This window comes from Canis lupus, chromosome 7 (assembly GCF_048164855.1).
Source record: "Canis lupus baileyi chromosome 7, mCanLup2.hap1, whole genome shotgun sequence".
Classification (NCBI taxonomy): domain Eukaryota; kingdom Metazoa; phylum Chordata; class Mammalia; order Carnivora; family Canidae; genus Canis; species Canis lupus.
Window position 1 is genome coordinate 61,848,452 of NC_132844.1, and position 23,812 is coordinate 61,872,263.

Here is a 23,812-nt window from a genome sequence, read left to right on the forward strand (position 1 = left end):
GGCAGCCAACAAAGTCACACATGGGAGGCAAAGGCTGGGTTGGATTCCACTGAGGGCCCCATCCTAGAGGAGCACCTGCCTGTTGGCCTCTGGCCCTGGCTGGGAGAGCCAGGGGTGCCAAGTTGGGTGGCTTCCGTGTTCAGGTAGGGTTTGCTGCCTGTCCCACCAAGGCATTCCTGGGCACATGCCCTCAACCTCATTTGTGGCAGACTGCCAGTTGTCCTCCAAATCCATTCTCTTGGTCTTTCCATGGTGACATAGCTGCCAAATTTTACCTAGACACTCAGCGAAACCCACATTTCCTCACTTCCCTTGCAGTTTGGTGGAGCCATTGGCTGGGATGGGGCAGCTCCTGGGGCTTGAGATCTCCTTTACATATGCCTCCCCTCTCCTCCTTCCCCTGGGCTGGAATGCGGACCCAGTGGATAGGGTGGCAGTCACCTGCCATCACATGGATGTGAGCAGCGGGTGAGGCGATGAAGGAGCCATGTCATAAGGCACTTGACACCATCAGGCCACCAAGCCAGCCTAGACCACCTACTCAGACTTTCATAGAAGGCATATGTTTCTGTCTTAAACCCCTATGTTTTGGGGACTTTGGGGGACTCTACAGCCAACTCCTATTGGAACAGACCATTTAATCCAGTAGAAATACCACCTTAGATCAACCCAAAAGTTGTTCCAGCCCATTATTACCAGGGCTTCCACAGGATAGTGAAAGGGGCCACAGGCATTTCCCCCGACAAGATCCCCACTCTCCTCGTACCAGGAAATCCTTAGTCTCCTTTATGATCTGCTACAGAATCATATTTCGAAATCCTTCACAAATAATTTTGTCCCTATCTATTTCATCAAGGAATGGACAAGAACTGTGACTAGCAGCCTCAGTCTACCTCCCCATCACCCTCTCTGTGTCACTGGTTCTATTTCTAACCCCTTTTCCTCCCATCCACAGGCCAATGACAGCGTGGGTGTGTTATAGGAATCACTTTGCACACAGTAGCACACAGTGCATTTGAGGAAGGAACAGAGGCAAGTATGGTTGTGAAGCAACACAAAAGGTAAAAAGCACGAGCTCGGAGGGAGAATGCTGGGTGCAGACTACAGCTCCAGGACTCAGCGGGCCATGTGGACTACAGTAAGCCATTGAGCTCCCTGGGCCTCCTCGTTCTCAACTGGAAACGGGGAGGGGGCAGTAAGAAAATCTACTATTGAGATAACTGTGAGGAGTAAATGAGTCAATACATGTAAAACAGTGATTGACAAGGGTTATCAATTAGTATTAGTTTTGTTTTTTAAGATTTTATCTATTTATTCACTAGAGACACAGAGAGAGGCAGAGGCAGAGGCACAGGCAGAGGGAGAAGCAGGCTCCATGCAGGAAGCCCAATGTGGGACTTGATCCGGGTCTCCAGGATCACACCCCAGGCTGCAGGCGGCGCCAAACCACTGTGCCACCGGGGCTGCCCTTTTCTGTTGCTTTAAAAATTACATACAAAACTAATACTGGGGCACCTGGGTGGCTCACTGGTTGAGCATCTGTCTTTGGCTCAGGTCATGATCCCGGGTCCTGAGATCAAGTCCCACATCGGGCTCCCTGCAAGGAGCCTGCTTCTCCGTCTCCCTGTGTCTCTGCCTCTCTCTGTCTATGAATAAATAAATAAAATCTTTAAAAAAAATAAAGCTTCAGAAGGAAATTTAAAAAAAATAAAGCAACAGAAAAAAGAAAAGCCTGGCAATGGAATAACATTGTAATATGCTACAGTTACAGTTCTCATTAAACCATCATTATCCCATTTTATAGAAACTGTTTGGTAGTTTAGGGATGTGCCTAAGATTTCACAGCTGGTCAGTTGTGTGGCCATAAATACAAATGTCAGCAATCTTTGTACTAATGAACCACATGGCCCTCTTAGAGCAACTTCAGGATTCTAGAAAAACAAAGCTCAAGAATGTCAGTTCCTTTTACACTGTTTCCCGAGAAGACCAGGCCATTTCATTCCTGGTTTCTTAGTTTTCACTGGCTACCATTTAACTTCCCCTTGGTCAGAAACAGAGGAGCCCCCAGAGGCCAGACTGGGGTCTACCGACCTCGGAGGTGAGGTTGAGGAAGGGATGTGCTCATCAGTAATTAGCAGAGGGACTGTGGTACACTTAGGAGCCATGAACACTGCTCCTAAGTGTGTGGATCTTATTTTGATCTTGATTCTAGCAAGCCAACTATTTTTTTTTAAAGATTTTATTTATTTATTTATTCATGAGAGACACACACAGAGAGAGAGAGAGGCAGAGACACAGGCCAAGGGAGGAGCAGGCTCCATGCAGGGAGCCCGACGTGGGACTCGATCCTGGGTCTCCAGGATCATGCCTGGGCTGAAGGCGGCGCTAAACCGCCGAGCCACCGGGGCTGCCCTAGCAAGCCAACTATTAAAAACAAACATGTTTGGGACAACTGGAAAAATCTGAATATGAACTGGATATTAAGGGATACAAATGAAATCTCTGTTCATTTGTTAAGTATGATATTGACATGGTGGTTATGTTAAAAAAAGAAAGCTATCAACCCACATAAATCTGCCCCCACAGCACAAAAAACTAAGTCTTGACAAAGGTACAAATGTAATTCAGTGAAGGAAAAGCAGCTTTTCAACAAAAGGAGCTGGATCAATTGGACATTTACAGGCAAAAGCGGTGAACTCAGCGGTGCCCCTGGTGGAGGTGGAGGACATGATGATCATGGGCAAGAAGCCCGACCCCAAGTGCGTCTTCACCTATGTGCTGTCGCTCTACAACCACCTGCGGTGCGGGAAGAATTGTGTAGCCTCCCTGCGTGCACGGCCCGCCTGCGGCAAGCTGCACCCACCATCCAGGCACCGTCCCCTCCCTGTGCGCCTGCCCACTGCTGCCCTGTCGCGACATCGCGACACCCTCCCCTGCATACACACGCTGCGTTTTGATAAATTATTGGTTTTCAAAAAAAAAAAAAAAAAAACTCACATCTTAAATAAAAATGTACTCAAAATAGATTAAGGATTAAAACATAAATTTATAAACATGTTACCAAACAAACAGAAAAAGACTTTTGGGGAGCCAGGGCTGGGTGAAGAGTTTTTAGATCTGACACTAAAAATACCCAGAAAAGAAAACACTGATAAATCGGTCTTCAAAATTAAAATCTTTTTGCTCTGCCGAAGATCCCATGGAGACAACACGAGGATAAGCTGCGGAGTGGGGAGGCGTGTCTGTAAACCACACACCTGACAGAGTTCTTGTATCTAGAGTAAAGAAATCTCAGAACAAAGAAACAATCCAGTGAGAAAATGGGCAAAAGACTCCAATGGATTCCACCAGATAGCAAATAAGCACATCTCACCATTAGAAAAATACAAGTTAAAGTCACAATGAGATATTATTATTGCACATCTGTCAGAATGGCTAAAGCAACCAAAAATAGTAATACCAAATATTGGTGAGGATGTGAGGAAACTGGATTACTCATACATTGCTAGCAGGAATGAAGATGGTACAGCTACTCTGGGAAAGAGATTCCCTCTTAACATTAAACCTGCAGTTAACAGAGGGCCCAGAAATCACATTCTTGGATGTGAATTGCAGAGAAACGAAAGTTATGTTTACATAAAAACTGATACACAAATGTGCATAGCCGCTTTATTCATGAGAGGCCAAAACTGAAAACAGCCTCGAGGTTCCTCAGAGTGTGAATGGGTAAACACACTGTGGTACATCCATACCATGAAATATGACTCAGCCAAAAAACCCAAAGGAACTACCGACACACAACCTTGGATGGCTCTTACTCATGCTGAGTGAAAAAAACCAACTTTGTAAGGTTCTAATTTTGATTCCATTTATATTAACAATCTTTTTTTTTTTTTAAAGTAAACTCTATGTCTAACATGGGGCTCGAACTCATGACCCTTGAGATCAAGCGTTGCATGCTCCAGCAGCTGAGCCAGCCAGGTGCCCCCATTTCAATTAACAATCTGTAAATACAATTATAAAGATGGAGAACAGAAGAGTGGCTGCCGGAGATTATGGACAGTACGAGGAAGGTGCTGGCAGTGATAGAAATGTTCTTTATCTTGATTGTGGCAGTTGTTACATGAATCCACACATGACGAAACTGTACAGAACTGTGCACACACAGAGGACAAGGTGAATCCAAGTAAGCTCTGTGGGTTGTACCGATGCCAGTCTCCTGGGTTTGACACTGCATCTGTTATACAAGATGCTACCGCTGGGGGACCCTGGGCCAAAGGTACATGGGACTTTTTTTTTGGGGGGGGGCAACATCCTGTCAATCTGTAATTTCAAAATTAGAAAGAAAAAAAAAGGTCTCTCAGAGAAAGATGTAGGATGACCTATTTACAGACTAAATGACACAGTCTTGGTTTTACTTTAAAGCCCCAGGAAGAGAGGCATGTGGGTGGCTCAGTTGGTTAACGGTTCTCTGACTCTGTTTCTGAACAGATTGTGATCTCAGGGTCATGAGATTGAGCCCCCCACCCCCACTCAACTCGTGCTCTCTCTCTCTCAAATATATAAAATCTTAAAAAACCCAAAAACTCCAGGAAGAAAAAAATAAAGGAAAAAAAGTGGGAGAAATCGATGAAACAGAATTAAAAAGATGTTGCTCAGTGTTGAAGCTGGGGTGAAGGATATACAAGGAAAACATACATACTTTCTCATTCTGTATTTGAAAATTTCCAGTGTAGAAAGTTTCATATAGTTCCCAGGGATACTTAGTCCAACAGAAGGACTAAACTTTTATCTGTCTGCAGTCTTATTCATTCTTGTGACTTCTGAATACAAATTAAGTTCAAAGTACATCATTTGGGGATCCCTGGGTGGCGCAGTGGTATAGCGCCTGCCTTTGGCCCAGGGCGCGATCCTGGAGACCCAGGATCGAATCCCACATCGGGCTCCCGGTGCATGGAGCCTGCTTCTCCCTCTGCCTGTGTCTCTGCCTCTCTCTCTCTCTCTATCATAAATAAATAAATTAAAAAAAAAAAAAAAGTACATCATTCTGTTTCATTTGCAAAGTTTTTATTATGATCTTTTATTGAGAGCTCATAAATCGCATTCTTAAATCTGGCTCTGTTTACTACTTTTTCCCTCTGAGAAGTCTCCCAAAGTTATAAAAAATATAAATTTATAAATATACGTTGAAAATTATGCACAGTTTTTACACAACAATAGTCAGGTCAGCCTTTCAACCTTTCTAATCATCTCCCTGGGGCTCTCATCCAGAATTACTCAACAGCCCAAGTGGCAGCTCTGTCCCAAACCCACCTCTCCCCTCAGCATCGTGGCATTGGGCAGGTGCTGCTTTTGGACAGTAGTGGTGAAAGAGGAACAGCAGATGTGCTGACTGGGGTGGCTGCTCCGAGAGCAGAGAAGAGCAAACTGGAAAGGTCTCAGCCCTGGATCTGCCAGGGTTCAAACCTGGGCCTGTAAACTCAGCTGGCCAAGAACTGCCAGGAGCCGGATCACAAACTCAGCAAAGGCCCACTCTGACTCCAGTCCAGTAGGAGGGTTTCAGGCCACTACAAACCTGAAAAAACGCTCCGTAGCTGGAGAACTCAAACATCTCCCGGGCATGCCTCAGGGACTGAGGAGTGGCTCTTTGCCTTCAGGCAATGGGATTGAGGGCCCTAGAGCAACTGTGAGGCCAGAGGAACATGGAACCCGCTGTCAAGTTTTTCAAGTTTTCAGTCACCAACAGCATGGAAGATGAGAAGAGGACTCTGGAAGCAGAGCATCAGGAAAGTTCAGTATGGCCCTGAGGACACTAACCCAGGGAACAACTTGTTTATCCTGTGTGAACTTCCAGGAATCACAGGCATTTTTCTTCTTTGGACTTGGGTTTTTAAATCTCTTCCTTTGGAGACCAGCCAAAGGGGATCAACTTACCCAACATCTTCCTTAACATTTGGGTTTTTTTTGTTGTTGTTTTTGTTTTTGTTTTGTAGGGTACATCAGGATGAAGTCTTCTCTCCCCAGAGAGGAAAAGAGGTGGAACAGATTCAGACCTGCTTCCAGAAGAACACCCTGGCTTGGCCTGCAGGCTCTTCCCAGCCCACTTGCACCATAAGGTAGGACCATGGCCTTCTGTCCGCAATGGACTTTTGGCAGAATGGCCAGGCCCATCCCTCAAAATCTCATTTTCCACCCCCACTCCCCACCATCAAATCTTCTTCCTGTTGTTTAAAATTGGTGATTCCTCTACAAGTCACAGTATCAAATATCCACTGATTTAGGCTCTTGTCCAAGAAAACTTCTTTTCCTGGGATGAGGCAGGACTTAGTTGGCAGTTCCCAAGCATACATCCCACAGAGGGACAGGACAGTCAGGGATAAATCCCTCAGGAGAGCACGCTACCCTACAAGTGCTGATGACAGAGTCAGTGCTGCCCTTAAGTGTCACTCTTCTCTGTGTTTAACATCATCTGTGCAGACCTGTCTTCTAGGGTTCAAGGAAATAAAGTCCTGACACAACGGAAGTACTGGCTGCTCCTGTGCCCCACAGTTTCACCAGGTTGATTAACAAAGTCTGATCGTTACCATCATGCCTTCCTCCACCCAAATATCCAGTGAAAACAGGTAATCTTCATATGGAGTTTGCTATCAAAATCATGCTCAGTCGCACCCTGCTGCCTTAGCTTGACCATGAGGAGGCCACCCTCTCTGCTTCCCTCCAGTGGCTTTAACTGCCCCCAGGAGAGTGGTGTCTGCGTCTCTGTACAAGGCAGGCTTCTTTCTCGGCTCACGAGAGGGACCTAGAAAGAAGAGGAATCCATGGAGCCTGCCTGGTGGGGGCCCCACCTGCTCTCCTTCTCCCTAGAGGGGGACTCTAGGGAGCTCTAGGGTGGTGAGGGCTGGTCCCCAGGCCGCAGGACACTCAACTTCTTTCCAACAAGAGGTATATATAGGGGATGAGTGAGGAGAGGGAAAAGGAAAAGAGGAGCTTTCCCCAAGGCTCAGACCCACTGGGGAGCCTCTCTTTTTTGCCAGGGAGCAGAAAAGACCACATCAGTTGGCCAGAGAAGCCTCTCCGCACCCAGCCTCCAACTCACTTCTTCCTGCGAATCTTGGGTTTCTTCACAGGTCGCAGATAGGGGTTATCAATGACGGTCTCTTCCCCGTTCCGGCTTCCTGATAAGGAGGGGTTCTGCTGCAGGACAGAGGTGTTCTCCTTCTCGGCTCCAGAATCATCCTTTGAGCAAAACCCGAAATAAAGCAAAATACCAATGGCATAAGGAAAGAGATCATGCCCATAATAAGAACTACTATTAGCATCCCTTTCGTCAAGAAATTAGAAGCCTAGGGATCCCTGGGTGGCGCAGCGGTTTGGCGCCTGCCTTTGGCCCAGGGCGCGATCCTGGAGACCCGGGATCGAATCCCACGTCGGGCTCCTGGTGCATGGAGCCTGCTTCTCCCTCTGCCTGTGTCTCTGCGCCTCTCTCTCTCTCTCTCTCTATCATAAATAAATAAAAATTAAAAAAAAAAAAAGAAATTAGAAGCCTAGAGACCATTTTCTTTCTAATGTATCTATCTCTGTCCAAAGAAATGAGCAGGGGCCAGCTATCAGAGGTAAATGAGACCAACAGCTTGGACACGGGGGAACAGAGATCACCAAACTGTGAAACTCCTGAAAAGGCAAGGGCATGAGTTAGAATAGAGCCCTGGCAGGGGCAGGGAGTCAGGGACGAACATTTAGATCCTCAAGGAGGAAACCCAGCCTATAGGAAGATAAAGAAAAAGAGAAGTGACCCATGATGTTTTGCAGGACACAGGGCCAGAACAAATCATGTGCACAGGGCATCTCCTGGACCAAACTGAATGCAAATCATAATTGATCTCCCCCAGATTCTCAAATATCTGGTACCTGCAACAGGTACCAATGATCATATTGCAACAGACGCCAGACATTTCTTGAGCCCTGAGGATTCCCACCAGGGCAAAGACAGCATGAAGGTGCCAACACAGGAATGCCAATGATAATCCCCATCTGTGACCTGTGGGTCAGCTCTTCCAGTTTGCTTTTTGAGGAAAGTGATTTGGAAGAAAAGTTTATAGGTTTATATATATTCAACATGATCTCGATTAAAACATTTTTTAACTATAAAGTGTGTACACATAGTAAAAATAGGTTGAAATATTAAAAACAGATTCTGGGAATATGCGTGATTGATTCTTATTATACTCTCTTCCATTTTCCAAGTTCTTTAAAATGAGCAGAAGCTGCAGGGTAAGGTGGAGAAAAATCACATCAAGGACCTGACCCAGAAGCTCAGGCCAGGCTTGAAGGACTAGAAGTGACCAGAAGAAGCTGTCTGGGCTGCGCCCCCTGGTGACTGGTCACTGAGATTCCCATTCCTTAACTGAGGCAAAAGAGGACCGGACCTCAACCAGGAGATTCTGTGGTCAAAAGACAGCAGGGTAGAGGATACTGTGATTGGATGACATGAATGACAGGTTCTCCCACAGGGATGGCAGGCCTAGGACAGGGACTCCAGTCTCAGGCTTAGAGAGCTTCAAGAAACCCTTCAGATTCTGCTGCACGCCCATCCCCGCCCCACCAATTCTGTTCTCCCTCCAAACCCAGCTCCATCCAGGGTCCCTGTGCTTTGCCTCCCCAAAACCTGATTCAGTGGGATCACAACGTGATCTAGGGTTGTTGTGGACTTTCTAAAGAGGCTCTCTTGAAAACAAGTGCCCCAAGGTCAACCTTGCTCATGCCAGGCACGGGGTCTGACCATGATCGGACCTGCCTGGGATATCTGGCTCCCAATCTTTCTGAAGTTCTTAATGGCTTATTTAGTAACTCACCGCCTGCTCCCCTATTGTCCTTTCTCTACTGGAAGCTCCCTGTCTTGCAGTCGCTGAAAGCTCATTTCAACCATGCCTGAAGTGTTTCCTGAGATAATAAGGATGGAAGGGCCAACCAGGGGCACAGAAAGGCCAGCCCTGGAACCTCTGCCGGAGGGCACTAGGCTCCCTCCACTCGGCTCACTTGTCTCACAGGGCCAGGATGTGGGTCCCGAGTCATCGGACAACAGCTTCTCTTCTCCCAAGTAGAGCTGGAAATGTTGTCACTTGCTTGCCTCTTTCAGGGACAGGCAGCCTTGACATAGGGATAGGAGTGGATAAAAGTAAAGTACCAAACTAACTGAGACTTGCTTCTAAAAGTCTGTCGGGAGCTCCTGGGGTGAGCTCTGGTGAGCCCCACGTACCCTGGGGTGACTGCAGCATCTCACAGTGTCCAACACTGTTTCTCTACACTGACCGTGTGCACCCCTCCGCCCTCACCTCTCTCCTGACCCCCAGGCTCGCACTGCCACCTGCACCGCCACCTGCTCACTCCACATCTCCACCTGGCATCCAGGAGGCGCTTCAAAGCTCTGTGCCAGAAACTGAACTCCAGCCTAGCCCCTGAGCGCCATCTCTAACCTTCCAGCTTTTTAAGACAAAGCGTCCTCCTGGCTTTTCTTTCTCAGACCTCCTACATCCAAACTGTTAGGATAACTTCTTGGCCTGACTTTCAAAGTATAGGTAGGATCTGAGCACCTCCACTCTCTCGAGTGCAGGCACCCTGCTGGACCCACCGGATCTCTTGTTAAGACTACCGCAGCAGCCAGCAGGCCTCCCCCCTAGTCCTGGTCCCTCTGCTGTTCCACACTCTCCCCTGACACCCATCTCACCCCATTACAAGCCAGTTTCCAAAAGCTGCCTGCAGGGTCCGATCTAACCCGCCCTCTGCCTCTCTTCCCCTGCTGCCCTCCACCATGGCCCGACTCACCTCTGTGTTGTTCCTCAGGGCCTCTGCACTGGCTGTCCCTTTCCAGAACGCTCTTCCCCACATAGCCACATGGCTCACTTGCTCACTTTCTTCAAGTCTCTTGTCAAATGTCTCCTTCTCCGTGATATCTACCCTGACCACCCTATTTAAAACCGAAACTTCCATCTTTTACCCTGGATCTTGTCCTGCCCGGTCCCCTTGCCCCGACAATAGCATCTGCATCTTTAATGTACTGTGAATGATTTATTTACATATCACATTTATTGGTGTTCCCCTACTGCCGACACACAGGCTTCCAAAAGGCAGATGTTTCGTTTGCTCTGTTCACCGAGGTATCCCAAGCACTCAGAACAGTATCTGGCACATACAGGGACTGAATCAATACTGGCTGAGTAAATGAATGGTCCTTTGTTCATAAAAGAACAAAAGTTTAGACTGCTATTGTCTGCAGGAGGCAGCTAGTGCAAATACACAAGGGGAAAAAAATGCTCTTATACGCTAATTCAAAATGAATAGCCCCTTTATATGTTCAAGTAGATGGAGAAACAGGAACCAGGTTAAACAAAGTAACCACCTAGCAACAGTCCTTGAAAGACATGCTGCCACTGCTAAGTGGAAGAATAATTTAAAGTACCTGCTGTTTAATTCACTGTAATGACATCTGTAAAGCATACATAGAAAAGACAAATGTCTATATTGTGGTTTACGTATTATAGTTACATTCCACAGTTATATCCATACAGTGGAACACGATGAAACCATAAGGAGGGCTAAAGAAGCTTCTGACCTCTACATACGGAATGCTCACCAAGATATATCAATAAAGGAAAACAAAGGGAGAGTGGTCTGTGATTTGCTATTTGTGTTAAAAATGAGGAAATTGCATCTTTAGAAGGATACATGAGACTGGTGATCCTGGTGGCTTTGTAGGAGGGAAAGTGGATGACAGGGAACAAGGAAGGGATAAAGACTTTTGGCCATACATTTCTTTCTACACGGTAAATTCTGAAACAGGATTCTATTTGTCATTCAAACAGAATAATACAAATAAATCCAATCAATTGTATATCAAGTGTTGCTAGAATCCTTTGCTTGAGGTCTTTTTATATTTATTTATTTATTTACTTTTAATAGAAAAGCAGGTGGTCATACAGCCTAAAACGGTGGGAGGCTGGGGGAGGGGAGCATACAATGGGTGCCAGGAGCTGCCAGGCACCTGATGTCTGTTGCTGGGTTAGCTGTTCCTATTCTTGCTTGTTATTCGTGAGGACACAGATTCAGATGTTAGGGTCTGCAAGCCCGGTCACGTTATCTGGAAAGCAGAGCCAGGCCAGCGTGACTCTGAGGGTCGGGTATTCCTACTCTTTGCAGTCTGGCTTGGCTTCTCAGTGCCCTGGAGCCCCACTGGCGGCTCCAAGGTCCTGCAGCCTGGGTTCATTCACGGCGACCTCGCCTGGGTCATCACCTGGGGTGTCAGGTAACACATCTGCAGGCCATTTAGCTACTTGGTACTTACAAAGGGATGGTAGTTTTGCTTAGAAGAGTCCTCCTTTTCATAAGGTGAACCTCATCTTAGTCCATGACCCAATCACCATATCTCACACCAAATTAACTGAGTCCAACACGGAAGTGTAGAATAACAAGTTCCTCTGCTTTAGGTAAAGCAATGGGCTTCCAGCCCTAATTCTGAAAGGAATAATCCAACATTAAAGAAATCTGTGTTCAAGCAAGGAGGCCTGTCGGCAAATAATAAAAGACAGCAGAGGCAACTTTCCACCCCCATACTGGGGCTGCTGGCTGCCACCTGCTGCATGGACCTTGGAGAACATGCAGAATGCTTGGTTCAACTAAAACCACCAAGGCATCCTTTGCTTCAAAGCCAGGGCTGGTCTTAAAGGATGGATGAATATGGTAAGTGGACCATAGGGCCCTGCAGGCCTTAAAGGCATCTGAGTGTCTCACAGTTCTGTGGCTGTACTTGGCACTTTCTCACAATGATGCAGGAACAAGAGTGGGGTCTTATACTTGTATGTGCTGAGTACAACCCATTGATAACCAGATGAGAACATCCACGAGTTATGAAGGGCACATCTCACCCACCGCTATCCCTGTGCCCGCGCACTCTATCTCCTCCCCTGGGAATGAAATGCCCATAACAAGGCCAACCCCTCCACCATGCCCTGTCCCCTAGATCCCTTACCTCTCACCTACCAAAGACCATCAATCCAAAATGTTTCTTTCTCTCCTGCATCCTCTTTTCCTCTCTACCAGATCATTCCCATCAGCATACTGACATCCTGTTATTTCTTTTATCTTAAAGAAACAAACAAAAATAAAAACGCCTCTCTTAACGCCTTAACGTCCCCTCTTTGGCCACCACTTCATTTTTCTCCTTCCCTTTACAGCAAAATTCCTTGAAACAATTGTCAATAGGAGCGCTGCCCAACAGAACTTTCTGCAATGGCATGTATTCACATCTGCACTGCTCCATATGGTAGCCACTAGCCATAGGTAGCTATCTGAAAAGTGGATGGTGTGACTATGAAACTAAGAATTTGGGGATCCCTGGGTGGCTCAGTGGTTTAGCGCCTGCCTTTGGCCCAGGGCGCGATCTTGGAGTCCCGGGATCGAGTCCCATGTCAGGCTCCCGGCATGGAGCCTGCTTCTCCCTCCTCCTGTGTCTCTGCCTCTCTCTCTCTGTCTAAAATAAATAAATAAACAAACAAACAAATAAATAAATAAAAATAAATCTTTAAAAAAAAAGAAACTAAGAATTTTTCGTTTTATCTCAATTATATTAGTTTATTTTTTAAATTTCTTTTTAAGATTTTATTTTTAAGTAATCTCTACACCCAACATGGGTCTTGAATTCATAGCCGAGATCAAGAGTCCCATATTCCACCAACTGAGCCTGCCGGGCACCCCTAATTTCAGTTTAAATGGACACATGTGCCTACTGTAACAGCACAAGTCTATACTTATGAAGCCCAATTCCTCTTCTCCTTTTTATCCTTACCTACTCCCAAGGCGCTCACCCCATCTCATGGTTTTAAACATGATTGACATATTGGTGACTCCCTAAGTTGCATCTTTAGCCCTAATGGCTCCTCAAACTCCAACTCATATATGCATCTCTCCACCTGACACCACCACCACCTGGATGTCTAATAAGCATCTCAGGCTTCCCTGTTTAACGGGAACTCCTGCCCCTCCACCATCCACCTGGCCCACCCAGGGGTTCCCTATCTTGGCTGAAGGCAACTCCACCTTTCCTGTTGTTCAGGCAAAATGCCTGGCATTCCTCTTTGGCTCTCTCTCTCTCTCTCATATCTCACACCCACACCACTGCTTGGCTCTGCTTTGAAAATAGTGTAAAATCTGACCAAATTATCTATCTGGCCACATTTCATTGTCTTCGCTTCTACACCCTCAGTTTACTGCAGAGCCTCCTAAGATGTCTCTGCTCCTGCTTCTGCCCTTACCTTCTGCAGTCTACTCTCAACTCGACTGACCTTGTCAATAAACCTATATCAGATCCCAACCTTCCTCTGCTCAGAATTCCCAATAGCTCCCACCTTACTGAGAAAAAGCCGTCATGTTTAATATGGCCTTTAAGATGTTCATGTCACCTTGGGAGCTTTGCTGTCCTTTACTACAACAGCTCCCACCTCAGGGCCTCTGCATCTCCTATGCCCTCTGCAAGGAATGCTCTCCTCCCAGATATGTACAAACCTTGTTCCCTTCAGGTCTTCCCTCAAATGTCACCTTCTCAGTCACCCTATCTAGTACCACATTCTCTCATACCCATATTACTTCCTATCTCCTAATTTATCATTTTTCCGTAGTGACACAAGGGCAGGAAGTTTTGTCTATTTTGTCTCCTACTAATTCCCCAGTACTCGAAATTGCCTGGCTCCAGCAGATACTTGTTTGATACTTGGTGAATGGATGAATGAAGCCCCAGGACATGGACTTGTCTCTCACCCAAGAGATCATGTCACACTTGGATCATCATGAGCCCGTCATGCAAGCCCAGAGACCCAGGGTAGGTGGTGTCTACTTCACAGGGTGACAGGCTGAGGGCAGCAGGGGTGAGTTTTGGGGGTACTGTGAAGCAGGCAGAAGGCAGGACCCACCGTGCTGATATGAAGAGGGAGGTTCTCTGTGTCTGTCTGCTCATCCTGCTCCGAGGAATCCGTCTCTTCCATCTGTTGCATCTCCAGCTCCGACGGGAGAAGTGCTGTCAGGTAGGGGATGGTGAAAGGCCTGGCAGCGATCACTGGGAAGTTGGAAGAGAGGCACCATTCCAGTCATAGCGTCCTTGCAGCTGCCCAACAGCCTTACAACAGAGTCGTGAGCAGCAACGAACGACAGTCATGGTGACGCGCTCTCAACACTCAATCAAGGTCACGTGACATCCTACATGCTATCTGTAATCCTTGCCTCCACCCTATTAAGTACAACTGCCAGCCCCATCTTACAGATGAGGACCCAGGCATGGAGCAGCCTCGTCAAGCACAAAGAAACTGGCAGAGTGGCATCTCAATTTAGGCAATCCGACCTCAGAGCCCACTTTTACAAGTATAACTAAACTCATAACTGGGGCTGAATCCTCACAGAGTATCAGCTTAGTGATCCTAGATCCCTCTCAGCCTCATTTCTTGAGCTCGGATATTGATCTCTTCAGCCTAAAGGACTGAAGTCCAAAAACTGCACCTGAGAACTCTCTGGATGCAAGTTATATATCCACCGAACCAGAGGGCACTTCAGGTGAGTAAGCATTCCAGTTCTTCCAAAAAGCACGGATTAAGAGAAAAAATTATTAATAAAACAAAAAACCAGGGGCACCCAGGTGGCTCAGTCGGTCAAGTGGCTATCCTGATCCCAGGGTCCTGGATTAAGCCCAGCATGGGGCTCCCTGCTCAGCGGGGAGCCTGCTTCTCCCTCTGCCCCTCCCCCTGCTTGTGCTTGTTCTCTCTCTCTGTCAAATAAATAAAATCTTAAAAAAAATTAAAAGAAAGAAATCATCTACATATATTTCTATAGCAAAATGTGATTAGCAGGAGACACTGAGATTATTTTTGCTAAGGCTCTGATGTAGGGTCCTGTATTCATTCAGAAAGAGCTAAGCCAAATTCTATCTACCAGCTGTGTGACTTGGAGCAAATGACTTCGTTTCTTTTCTCTAAAAGCCTCAGCTAATGGTGGTGGTAACAGTTCCTAACTCATAGGTTCACGAGAGGATAAGGGGTGTGATTAGTACAGTGTCTGACACTTATGAACTGTTAGTAGCTCTTACTCCAGGCCCAGGCACACATGAGCACTCAATAGGGCCCGGCTGACTGAATCAGTCACCCAAACCAATCTCTCTCACTCACATCTGAAAAAACTGAGGCCTACGGAGATGAAGCAATGTGGGCATGCTGTGAAATGGTGCCACTGAGATGAGAAATTCAGTGACATAGAACCTGTGAAAGGACATCATGAAAGGCAAAGACTGGGGGGTGTTCTGTAACTGCCCTGCCCTCCTACTACCAGGGCTGCCACTTCTACCGCCCAGGGTCAGTCATCCTCAAGGTAGCTGAACCTCAATCTCAAACAGCCAATCCCAAGAGAGGCTATAACATTTTACAGTCACCAGTTAGGGACAAGGCCTGAAGACCTGGGAAAAGGAGCCAGAAATGTCAAGAATAAGCTGCCCCAAGACAAGGACAGAGCTTTCATTTCTTCCTACCATACTAAAAGGGAAGATAGTGCAATTATTTCAAATGACAAGGCAGGGTACACCGAGGGGAGAGATTCTCACATGGAAACGTGCTGACGTCGTCTTTGAAAAGACTCTGGGTCTCGCCTGTTTTCGCCATAAAGCGGGTGAGCGCACGCTCCACATCTCGTCTCTGGGATGCAGCCTTCTCTCGCAGGACCTGGTAGTCTGACACAGGCTCGCGGTATGTCTGTAAGGAGAACAGCAGAAACACTAGAGTAATACCAATGGATCATTCTTGCTGTTGCGATGTCCTTTCACCCTCTCAATGACCCACTGACATTATCTGGAGCCGAGATCCCCAAGAGCAGTGGAAAGGCAGAAAGAAAATTATGTAACTATCACTAATATTTATTTTTAAGTTAAAAGTTAAGAAAGGCACAGACATTTACTATAGTGATTGCCCCTGGCCTTCAGGTAATTTCTGGGACAGCTGGTCTCAGGCATAAGAAATGCACCCCAAAGGAAGAGTGGGAATCCTCCACTCCGACCCAGGAAAGCCTTGACAGGGGGCACCCAATTCCACCGGTGTAATGTGACATCCTGCAGTATGTGAGCGGCTGCTTAAGTATCAGCTTGCTTTCTTTTCTTTCCTTTTCTTTTCTTTTTTTTTTAAAGATTTTATTTATTTATTCATGAGGGCCACAGAGAGAGGCAGAGACATAGGCAGAGGGAGAAGCAGGCTCCCTATGGGGAGCCTGATGTGGGATTCGATCCCTACGGGGAGCCTGATGTGGGACTCGACCTGAGTCAAAGGCAGATGCTCAACCACTGAACCACCCAGGTGCCTTCAGCTTGCTTTCTTAAACCCAACTTTTGCAAAGTGGATACGCTGTCCCAAAGGAGTCCCTCCAAGAAACACAGACTGAGGATATTAATGTAAAAGCAAGTTGAACAAGAAAATGGTGGGCTGGGATCCCTGGGTGGCGCAGCGGTTTGGCGCCTGCCTTTGGCCCAGGGCGCGATCCTGGAGACCCGGGATCGAATCCCACGTCGGGCTCCCGGTGCATGGAGCCTGCTTCTCCCTCTGCCTGTGTCTCTGCCTCTCTCTCTCTCTCTGTGTGTGTGTGACTATCATAAATAAATAAAAAATAAAAAATAAAAAAAAATAAAAAAAAATAAAAAGAAAATGGTGGGCTGACACTCCTCTGGCTCCTAATTATGAGCTCTTCAGCAATCACGTCATGGAGTGTAAGAGAACCGAGATCTCATGAGGATGAGAACTTAGCTACAACATTTTAAACTGTAACGGTAAACTGACATTTTTTTATTTTTTATTTTTTTAATTTTTATTTATTTATGATAGTCACACAGAGAGAGAGAGGCAGAGACACAGGCAGAGGGAGAAGCAGGCTCCATGCACCGGGAGCCCGACGTGGGATTCGATCCCGAGTCTCCAGGATTGCGCCCTGGGCCAAAGGCAGGCGCCAAACCGCTGCGCCACCCAGGGATCCCGGTAAACTGACATTTTAAACATGACCAAAAAAGCAACTACTCTTCATGATACAGAAACTAGATTTTTTTTTTTTTGAAGATTTTATGTAGTTATTCATGAGAGACAGAGAGAGACACATAGATACAGGCAGACGGAGAAGCAGGCTCCATGCAGAAAGCCCCACATGGGATTCAATCCTGGGTCTCCAGGATCATGCCCTGGGCTGAAGGCGGCGCTAAACTGCTAAGCCACGGGGGCTGCCCTGCTAAGCCACAGGGGCTGCCCGAAACTAGATTTTTGAAAGCAGCACTGGAACCACTTGGCAGTATCTACTAAAGCTAAACACATGCATCCCCGATGGCCCAGCCATCCCACTCCTGGGTATATGTTCAACAGAATGCAAACATATGTGCACTAAAAGACATTAATGGGTTGAACCATATGTATATAATTGTGAGTATCTGACAGTTGTTGATTTACAAAAATTGTAGTTCCCATGGTTTAACCTAAGCTAGAATGTTCACAGCAGTGCCATTTGTGTAGGCCAAAACCTAGATTAGCTCAAATGCCAAAAGATTATATATATGTTGAATAAACTTCAACTACATGCAGCAACATGGAGGAATATCAAAAATAATGTTGAGTGAGAGAAGCCACATAGTTTATACAAAATACAACAATAGACAAAAGAATTTATGGTGATAAAAATTAGATTGCCTTTGGGAGCTAGTCACTGAAGGGGAATAGGCACCTTTAGGAATGCTAGTTTATGATGGTAGTGGTGTTTTTTAAAGATTTTATTATTATTATTTTTTAAAGATTTTATTTATTTATTCATGAGAGACAGAGAGAGAGAGGGGGGCAGAGACACAGGCAGAGGGAGAAGCAGGCTCCATGCAGGGAGCCCAATGTGGGACTCGATCCCAGGTCCCCAGGATCATGCCCTGGGCTGAAGGGAGATGCTCAACCGCTGAGCCACCCAGGGATCCCTAAAGATTTTATTTTATTTTATTTTATTTTATTTATTTATTTTTTTTTTTTAAAGATTTTATTTATTTGTTCATGATAGACAGATAGATAGATGGAGAGAGAGAAAAAGAGAGAGAGAGAAGCAGGCTCCATGTCGGGAGCCTGATGCAGGACTCGATCCCAGGACTCCAGGATCATGCCCTGGGCCAAAGACAGGCACTGAACCACTGAGCCACCCAGGGATCCCCTAAAGATTTTATTTTTAAGCAATCTCTGCACCCAACGTGTGGCTTGAACTTACAACTCTGGGATCAAAAGTCACATCCTCAGGGTGCCAGGGTGGTTCAGTTGGTTAAGTATCTTCGGGTCCTGGGATTGAGCCCTGCATCAGCTCCCTGCTTGGTGGGGAATCTGCTTCTCCTTCTGCCCCTCCCCCATTTGTGGTTTCTCTCTTTTTATTTTTTAAATTTATTTACTAATGAGAGAGAGAGAGAGAGAGAGCGGCAGAGACACAGGCAGAGGGAGAACAGGGTCCATGCAAGGAGCCTGACGTGGGACTCAATCCCGGATCCCCAGGATCAGGCCCTGGGCCGAAGGCAGCACTAAACCACTAGGCCACCAGGGCTGCCCGGTTTCTCTCTTTTAAACAAATAAATAAAATCTTAAAAAAATAAGTTGTTATTCTTTGCACTCCACGTATGAGTCATTTAAAAAAAAGTAAAAGTCACATCCTCCACCAACTGAGCCAGCCAGGTGCCCCCATGGCTTTTTGTTTTTCTTTTGTTTTTTAGCTCTGGGTGCTAGTTCAATGTATATGTACACTTAGAAAAAAAATCATCAAACTGTACACTTATTATCGTGCTTTTCTGTGTGTTTGTGATTTTTTTTAAAGTTTACTAAAAAAAAAAAAAAAAGAGGTATTGGAAATATTTGGAAATATTCCCACTGTTTTTAATGTTAATTCAAATGTGTCACCTAAATGTAAGTTCCCCTATCTATACTTAAACACAGAAACAGGATTTTCAGACATGTTTAAAATCTTTTCCAAATAAGCTTTGCACAGTGGCAGTATCGTAGCCAATGGGGTTTATCTGAGCATGATTATTGCTAATTAAAATCTTACCCAGGGATCCCTGGGTGGCGCAGCGGTTTGGCGCCTGCCTTTGGCCCGGGGCGCGATCCTGGAGACCCGGGATCGAATCCCACGTCGGGCTCCCAGCATGAAGCCTGCTTCTCCCTCTGCCTGTGTCTCTGCCTCTCTGTCTCTCTCTGTGTGACTATCATGAATAAATAAATAAAATCTTTAAAAAAAAAAAAAAAATCTTACCCAAATAAAAAATTTAGGTGATTGTGAATTTAGGTGGATTGGATTTATACTTGTCAAAAACATTAAAATGCAAGATCTTATAATTATTTTTAGGACAACTGTTTGAGATGCCTGGGTGGCTCAGTGGTTGAGCATCTGCCTTCAGCTCAGGGCATGATCCCGGAGTCCCGGAATCGAGTCTCACATCGGGCTCCCTGCAGGGAGCCTGCTTCTCCCTCTGCCTATGTCTCTGCTTCTCTCTGTGTCTCTCATGAATAAATAAATAAAATCTTAAAAAAAAAGAAAAAGACAATTGTTTGACCTTCAAGAATCTGGAAATGTAATAGAAAAGTTTTACAAAGGGTGCCTGGGCAGCTCAGTCAGCTAAGCATCTGCCTTTGGCTCAGGTCATGATCCCAGACTCCCAGGATTGAGACACACATCGGGCTCCCTGCTTAGTGATGATTCTGCTTTTCCCTTTCCCTCTGTTCCTTTCCTTCACTTGTGCTCTCTCTCTTTCACTCTCTCTCCCAAATAAATATAACCTTTTTAAAGATTATTTGTTTATTCAGTACATTTCTGTTGTTCGAGGCCACCTAGTTTGTAGCACTTTGTTACAGCAGGCAGCCCTAGGACACTAACACAGAGCCCACTGGTCAAGGACAATGGCTGTGTTGCAATGGTGGGTGACCATCTATTCCTGAGGTATGCACAAATGTCCTAGAGGACTTGCCCCAACAGCCTGCCTGATGGCCACATTTGCACCAGTACATGGGGTGGAGGGGAGGACAAAGGAAGTGTGGAAAACCCCTGGGCACACCACATCTTCCCCAGGGAAGGTGAAACTGCTAGTCTGGCAAACCGAGAATACATCTGAACCATGGAAAACATAAGCCTCCTCTACCAGATTGTGTATCAATGAGGACAGAAATTCTGAGTTCTGAACCACTCTTTTACCAACAAACTTTTGGACTCGAGTCTGACAGTTGGTAGGAACTGAATACTTTTGCATTACTCACAGCCCCCAGTGTGGCCCCATCACTCACCGGAGTTTTGATATAGGTGTGGGGGTCAGGGAACTCAGGGAAGTGGCTGGGGATGTGTGGCGGGTGGGGTCGGTTCTGGCCAGCAGTGAGGGCCTTGGGGGTCACCGGCTGGTTGGTCACTGGAGCTGCAACAGAGTTACAACCTGTTACTCCTACATCCAAGGCTGTGGGTCTCTACCCCTTCCCTCCTTTCCTTGAAGTAAATGCCAGACCTCCATGTTCTCTGTACAAGCACTTTGTATTTCTATCAATAAAGATCCTTTAATGGTTTGAGGACCTGAGGAGGTCATCCTGTAATGCTCGGCCCTGTTGGATGACCTAGGGGGCCAGTACCACATACCACCATCTGCCTGCATGCTTCTCAGGTAGGTGAATGGGGGGCTGTGACAAGGTAACTACATAGGGGAGCATGCCAAGGAGCTAAGGAAATTGAGTGGGCTAGTAGTCTTTTTTTCCACAGAACCCAGATGACAAACACTGAGCGAGGCAGGGTAGGTCAGTGTGGGCTAAGGGAAATAAGGAGGGATTAAAAATAGCCCTTTCCAATGCTACCCCGAGAGAATTTCTTAAAAAGGTGCCAGCGTGAAAAGAGTGCTGAGAAAAAAATCTAGTATATTCTCCCCAAGGTCCTACAAGCAACAACTAGGTACTCCCAAGTCAAGTTTATGGCCTCAGTTTATCAAAGGCAGAGGTCATCAAACTTTTTGTGTCAAGGGACAGAGTAAATATTTCAGGTTTTGCCAGCTATACAGTCTGTCACAACCACTTAACTCTGCCATTATAACATGAAAGCCACCATGGATAACAGGTAAATATGGCTGTGTTCCAATAAAATGTTATTTACATAAACAGGCAGTAGGCCACATTAGACCTACAGGCCATAGGTTACTTGACTGAAGACTGAGGCCTTTCACATTTTTCAAACAGTCCTCTTCTGGGACTGAAGCACAGGAGCCACAGCAATACCTCAGACATGGGTTACCTCTCTGGTAACTAAACTTCACACCCCCATCCTATTAACCTAAATGAAGATCATATTGCAGGTAGCCCACAATGGGAAGGAGCTACAAACCCATCCCAGCCCTATTCAATGTGCATTCATCCCACAACTATTAGTTGAGTGCTTACTTAGTTGCCTCAGTTCAAAGTCACTTACGGGCAGTGATGACCATCCTCTGAGACCGCTTTGCATAAGCAGGGAGAGTGTCCACATTGAAACCTAAGAAACAGGAGAGCAAGAATCACACTGCCCAGACAACTGGCAATCAAACACGGAGTGGGGAGTAATACTGCAGCTAAAGAGTTTGAACCCCCAGCTCGAGGGCTCTGCTGCCACTCAAAAGCAGCTCCAGCAGAATCAATCCCCCAACAGGAAAGTAGGAGGTCTCTTCAATGGGTTCAGAGGAGCCCCCTTTCAGGGAACCCTCTCTCCAGCTAAAAGCAAACCTGGAGACTCACAAGGGAACTCAAGAACATTCAGTGGATGTGGCTGACTCTTGGAGACTATTCTTTCTCTCAGAACTCCACTTTAGCCACACCAGAGGTTTGGAAACTGGGGGTGTACTCACCCATCTCGACAAGTGTGACCACGATATCTGACAGTGTGGGCTGTGTCCTGGCTGTGTGCTCACAGTAGGACTTGGCACTCCTCCCAATTTCTGAAATGTCTAGAAAAGGGTCAAAGGCATAATGTCTTATTCTCAGTTCCCAAAGAGCAAAGTATAGAATTATTAACGTAAGAGCCAGCAATTCTGCTCCTAGAAATATACCCAAGTGAACTGAAAACAGATCATTGCACACCAATGTTCACTGCAGTATTATTCACAATAGCAAAGGTGGGAACAAGCCAGTGCTCATCAACAGATGAATGGCTAAACAAAATGTGGTCTGCACATACGATGGAATGTGATCCAGCCTTCAAAAGGAATGAAATTCTGATACAGGCTACAACAGGGACAAACTTTGAAAATGTTACCCCAAGTGAAATAAGTCAGCCACAGAAAGTCAAATATTTTCAGATGCCACTTATATTTCAGGCACCAAGAAAAAAGAAAATTGATAGGGACAAAAAGTGGATTAGAGGTTACTAGGAGCTTGGGGGGGTGGTGGTGGTGGATGGAGAATTAGCATTATGGATACAGTGTTTCTGTTTAGATGAAGAAAAAGTTCTGGAAATGGCTACTATTAACAGTATTCAATATTGTGAATATAGGGGCACCTAGATGGGTCAGTCAGTTAAATGTCTGCTTTCAGCTCAGGTCCTGATCCCAAGGTCCTAGGATCAAGCCCGCATCAAGCTCCCTGCTCAGCTGAAAGCCTGCTTCTCCCTCTCCCTCTGCTGCTTCCCCTGCTTATGCTCTCTGTCAAATAAATAAAATCTTTAAAAGAAAAATATTGTGACTGTATTTAATGCCACTGAACAAGTTTTTGTTTCTTCGGCCTGAAGCCGAACTCCTATGTAAGAGTTATTGGGGTGTGTGTGTGATCCCTGGGTGGCTCAGTGGTTTAGCGCCTGCCTTTGGCCCAGGGCGTGATCCTGGAGTCCCGGGATTGACTCCCACATTGGGCTCCCTGCATGGAGCCTGCTTTTCCCTCTGCCTTTGTCTCTGCCTCTCTCTCTGTGTCTCTCATGAATAAATAAATATCTTTTTAAAAAAAGTTATTGGGGTGCCTGGATGGTTCAGCAGGTGGAACATGCGATTCTTGATCCGGGGGTTCTAAGTTCAAGCCCCATGTTGGGAGTAGAGATTAGTTAAGAATAAAATCTTTAAAAAAAAGTTTTGCCAAAGTTCTTCAGGTAGGGGATCCTTGGGTGGCTCAGCGGTCTGGCGCCTGCTTTCGGCCTGGGGCGTGATCCTGGGGTCCTAGGATCGAGTCCCGCATCGGGCTCCCTGCATGGAGCCTGCTTCTCCTTCTGCCTCTCTCTCTGTCTCTGTCTCTCATGAATGAATAAATAAAATCTTAAAAAAAAAAAAAAAAGTTCTTCAGGGAAAGAGGAGGTATGAAGCTCTGAAACTGCTGAATTTTACATACAGAAAAGCGTTTTTCTGAGGATAGGTCCACAGATTTCACCAGACGCAAAAGGAGCCCCCAAATGTAAGGATCTCCTGCTCTAGAGGCCCTAATGGTTCAGAAGTTAAGAGCAAGTGGTGACTGAGAGGGAAGGGTGTCAAACTGAAGACCCACCACCAACTCACCAAGACCCACCATCAACTCGTTGCTACCCTGGGCAAGTCACTAGTACTGGCTCCCATACAGGAAAATGGTGGGCAGCATCTGTTTACTGTGGGAAAAATTTAATTAGAATCCTGGTATAGAATGTCTTAGAAATAAGCCAAGTGTCAGTTAAAGTATCTTCACCCATTTGGCTTTTTTCTTTCTTTTCTTAGTAGGTCCTAGGATTTCAAAGGACATGTATAAGAAATGTAGAAAATAGTATTCAGAGACTTTGCTCTGAACCCAGTTTAAGA

General features: G+C 46.1%; 1 protein-coding gene and 1 pseudogene across 8 annotated transcripts in view; one reads left to right on the forward strand and one right to left on the reverse strand.

The window, feature by feature from the left end:
* The window catches only part of TAF8 (TATA-box binding protein associated factor 8), a 31,547-nt gene that overhangs the window by 4,548 nt on the left and 3,187 nt on the right, over positions 1–23,812 (reverse strand). For 2 of the 8 annotated variants that reach the window (XM_072833027.1, XM_072833030.1), the window contains exons 3-8: positions 21,911–22,009; positions 21,499–21,561; positions 20,343–20,467; positions 15,629–15,776; positions 13,959–14,101; positions 12,143–12,523 (exon numbers count right to left, since the gene is read on the reverse strand). In XM_072833027.1, the coding sequence (XP_072689128.1) occupies positions 12,362–12,523; positions 13,959–14,101; positions 15,629–15,776; positions 20,343–20,467; positions 21,499–21,561; positions 21,911–22,009 (740 nt within the window). In that variant the 3' untranslated portion in view covers positions 12,143–12,361. The other 6 variants (XR_012034275.1, XR_012034276.1, XR_012034277.1 and 3 more) reach the window with 6 other exon arrangements.
* LOC140637469 (U4 spliceosomal RNA) lies at positions 19,042–19,117 on the forward strand (annotated as a pseudogene).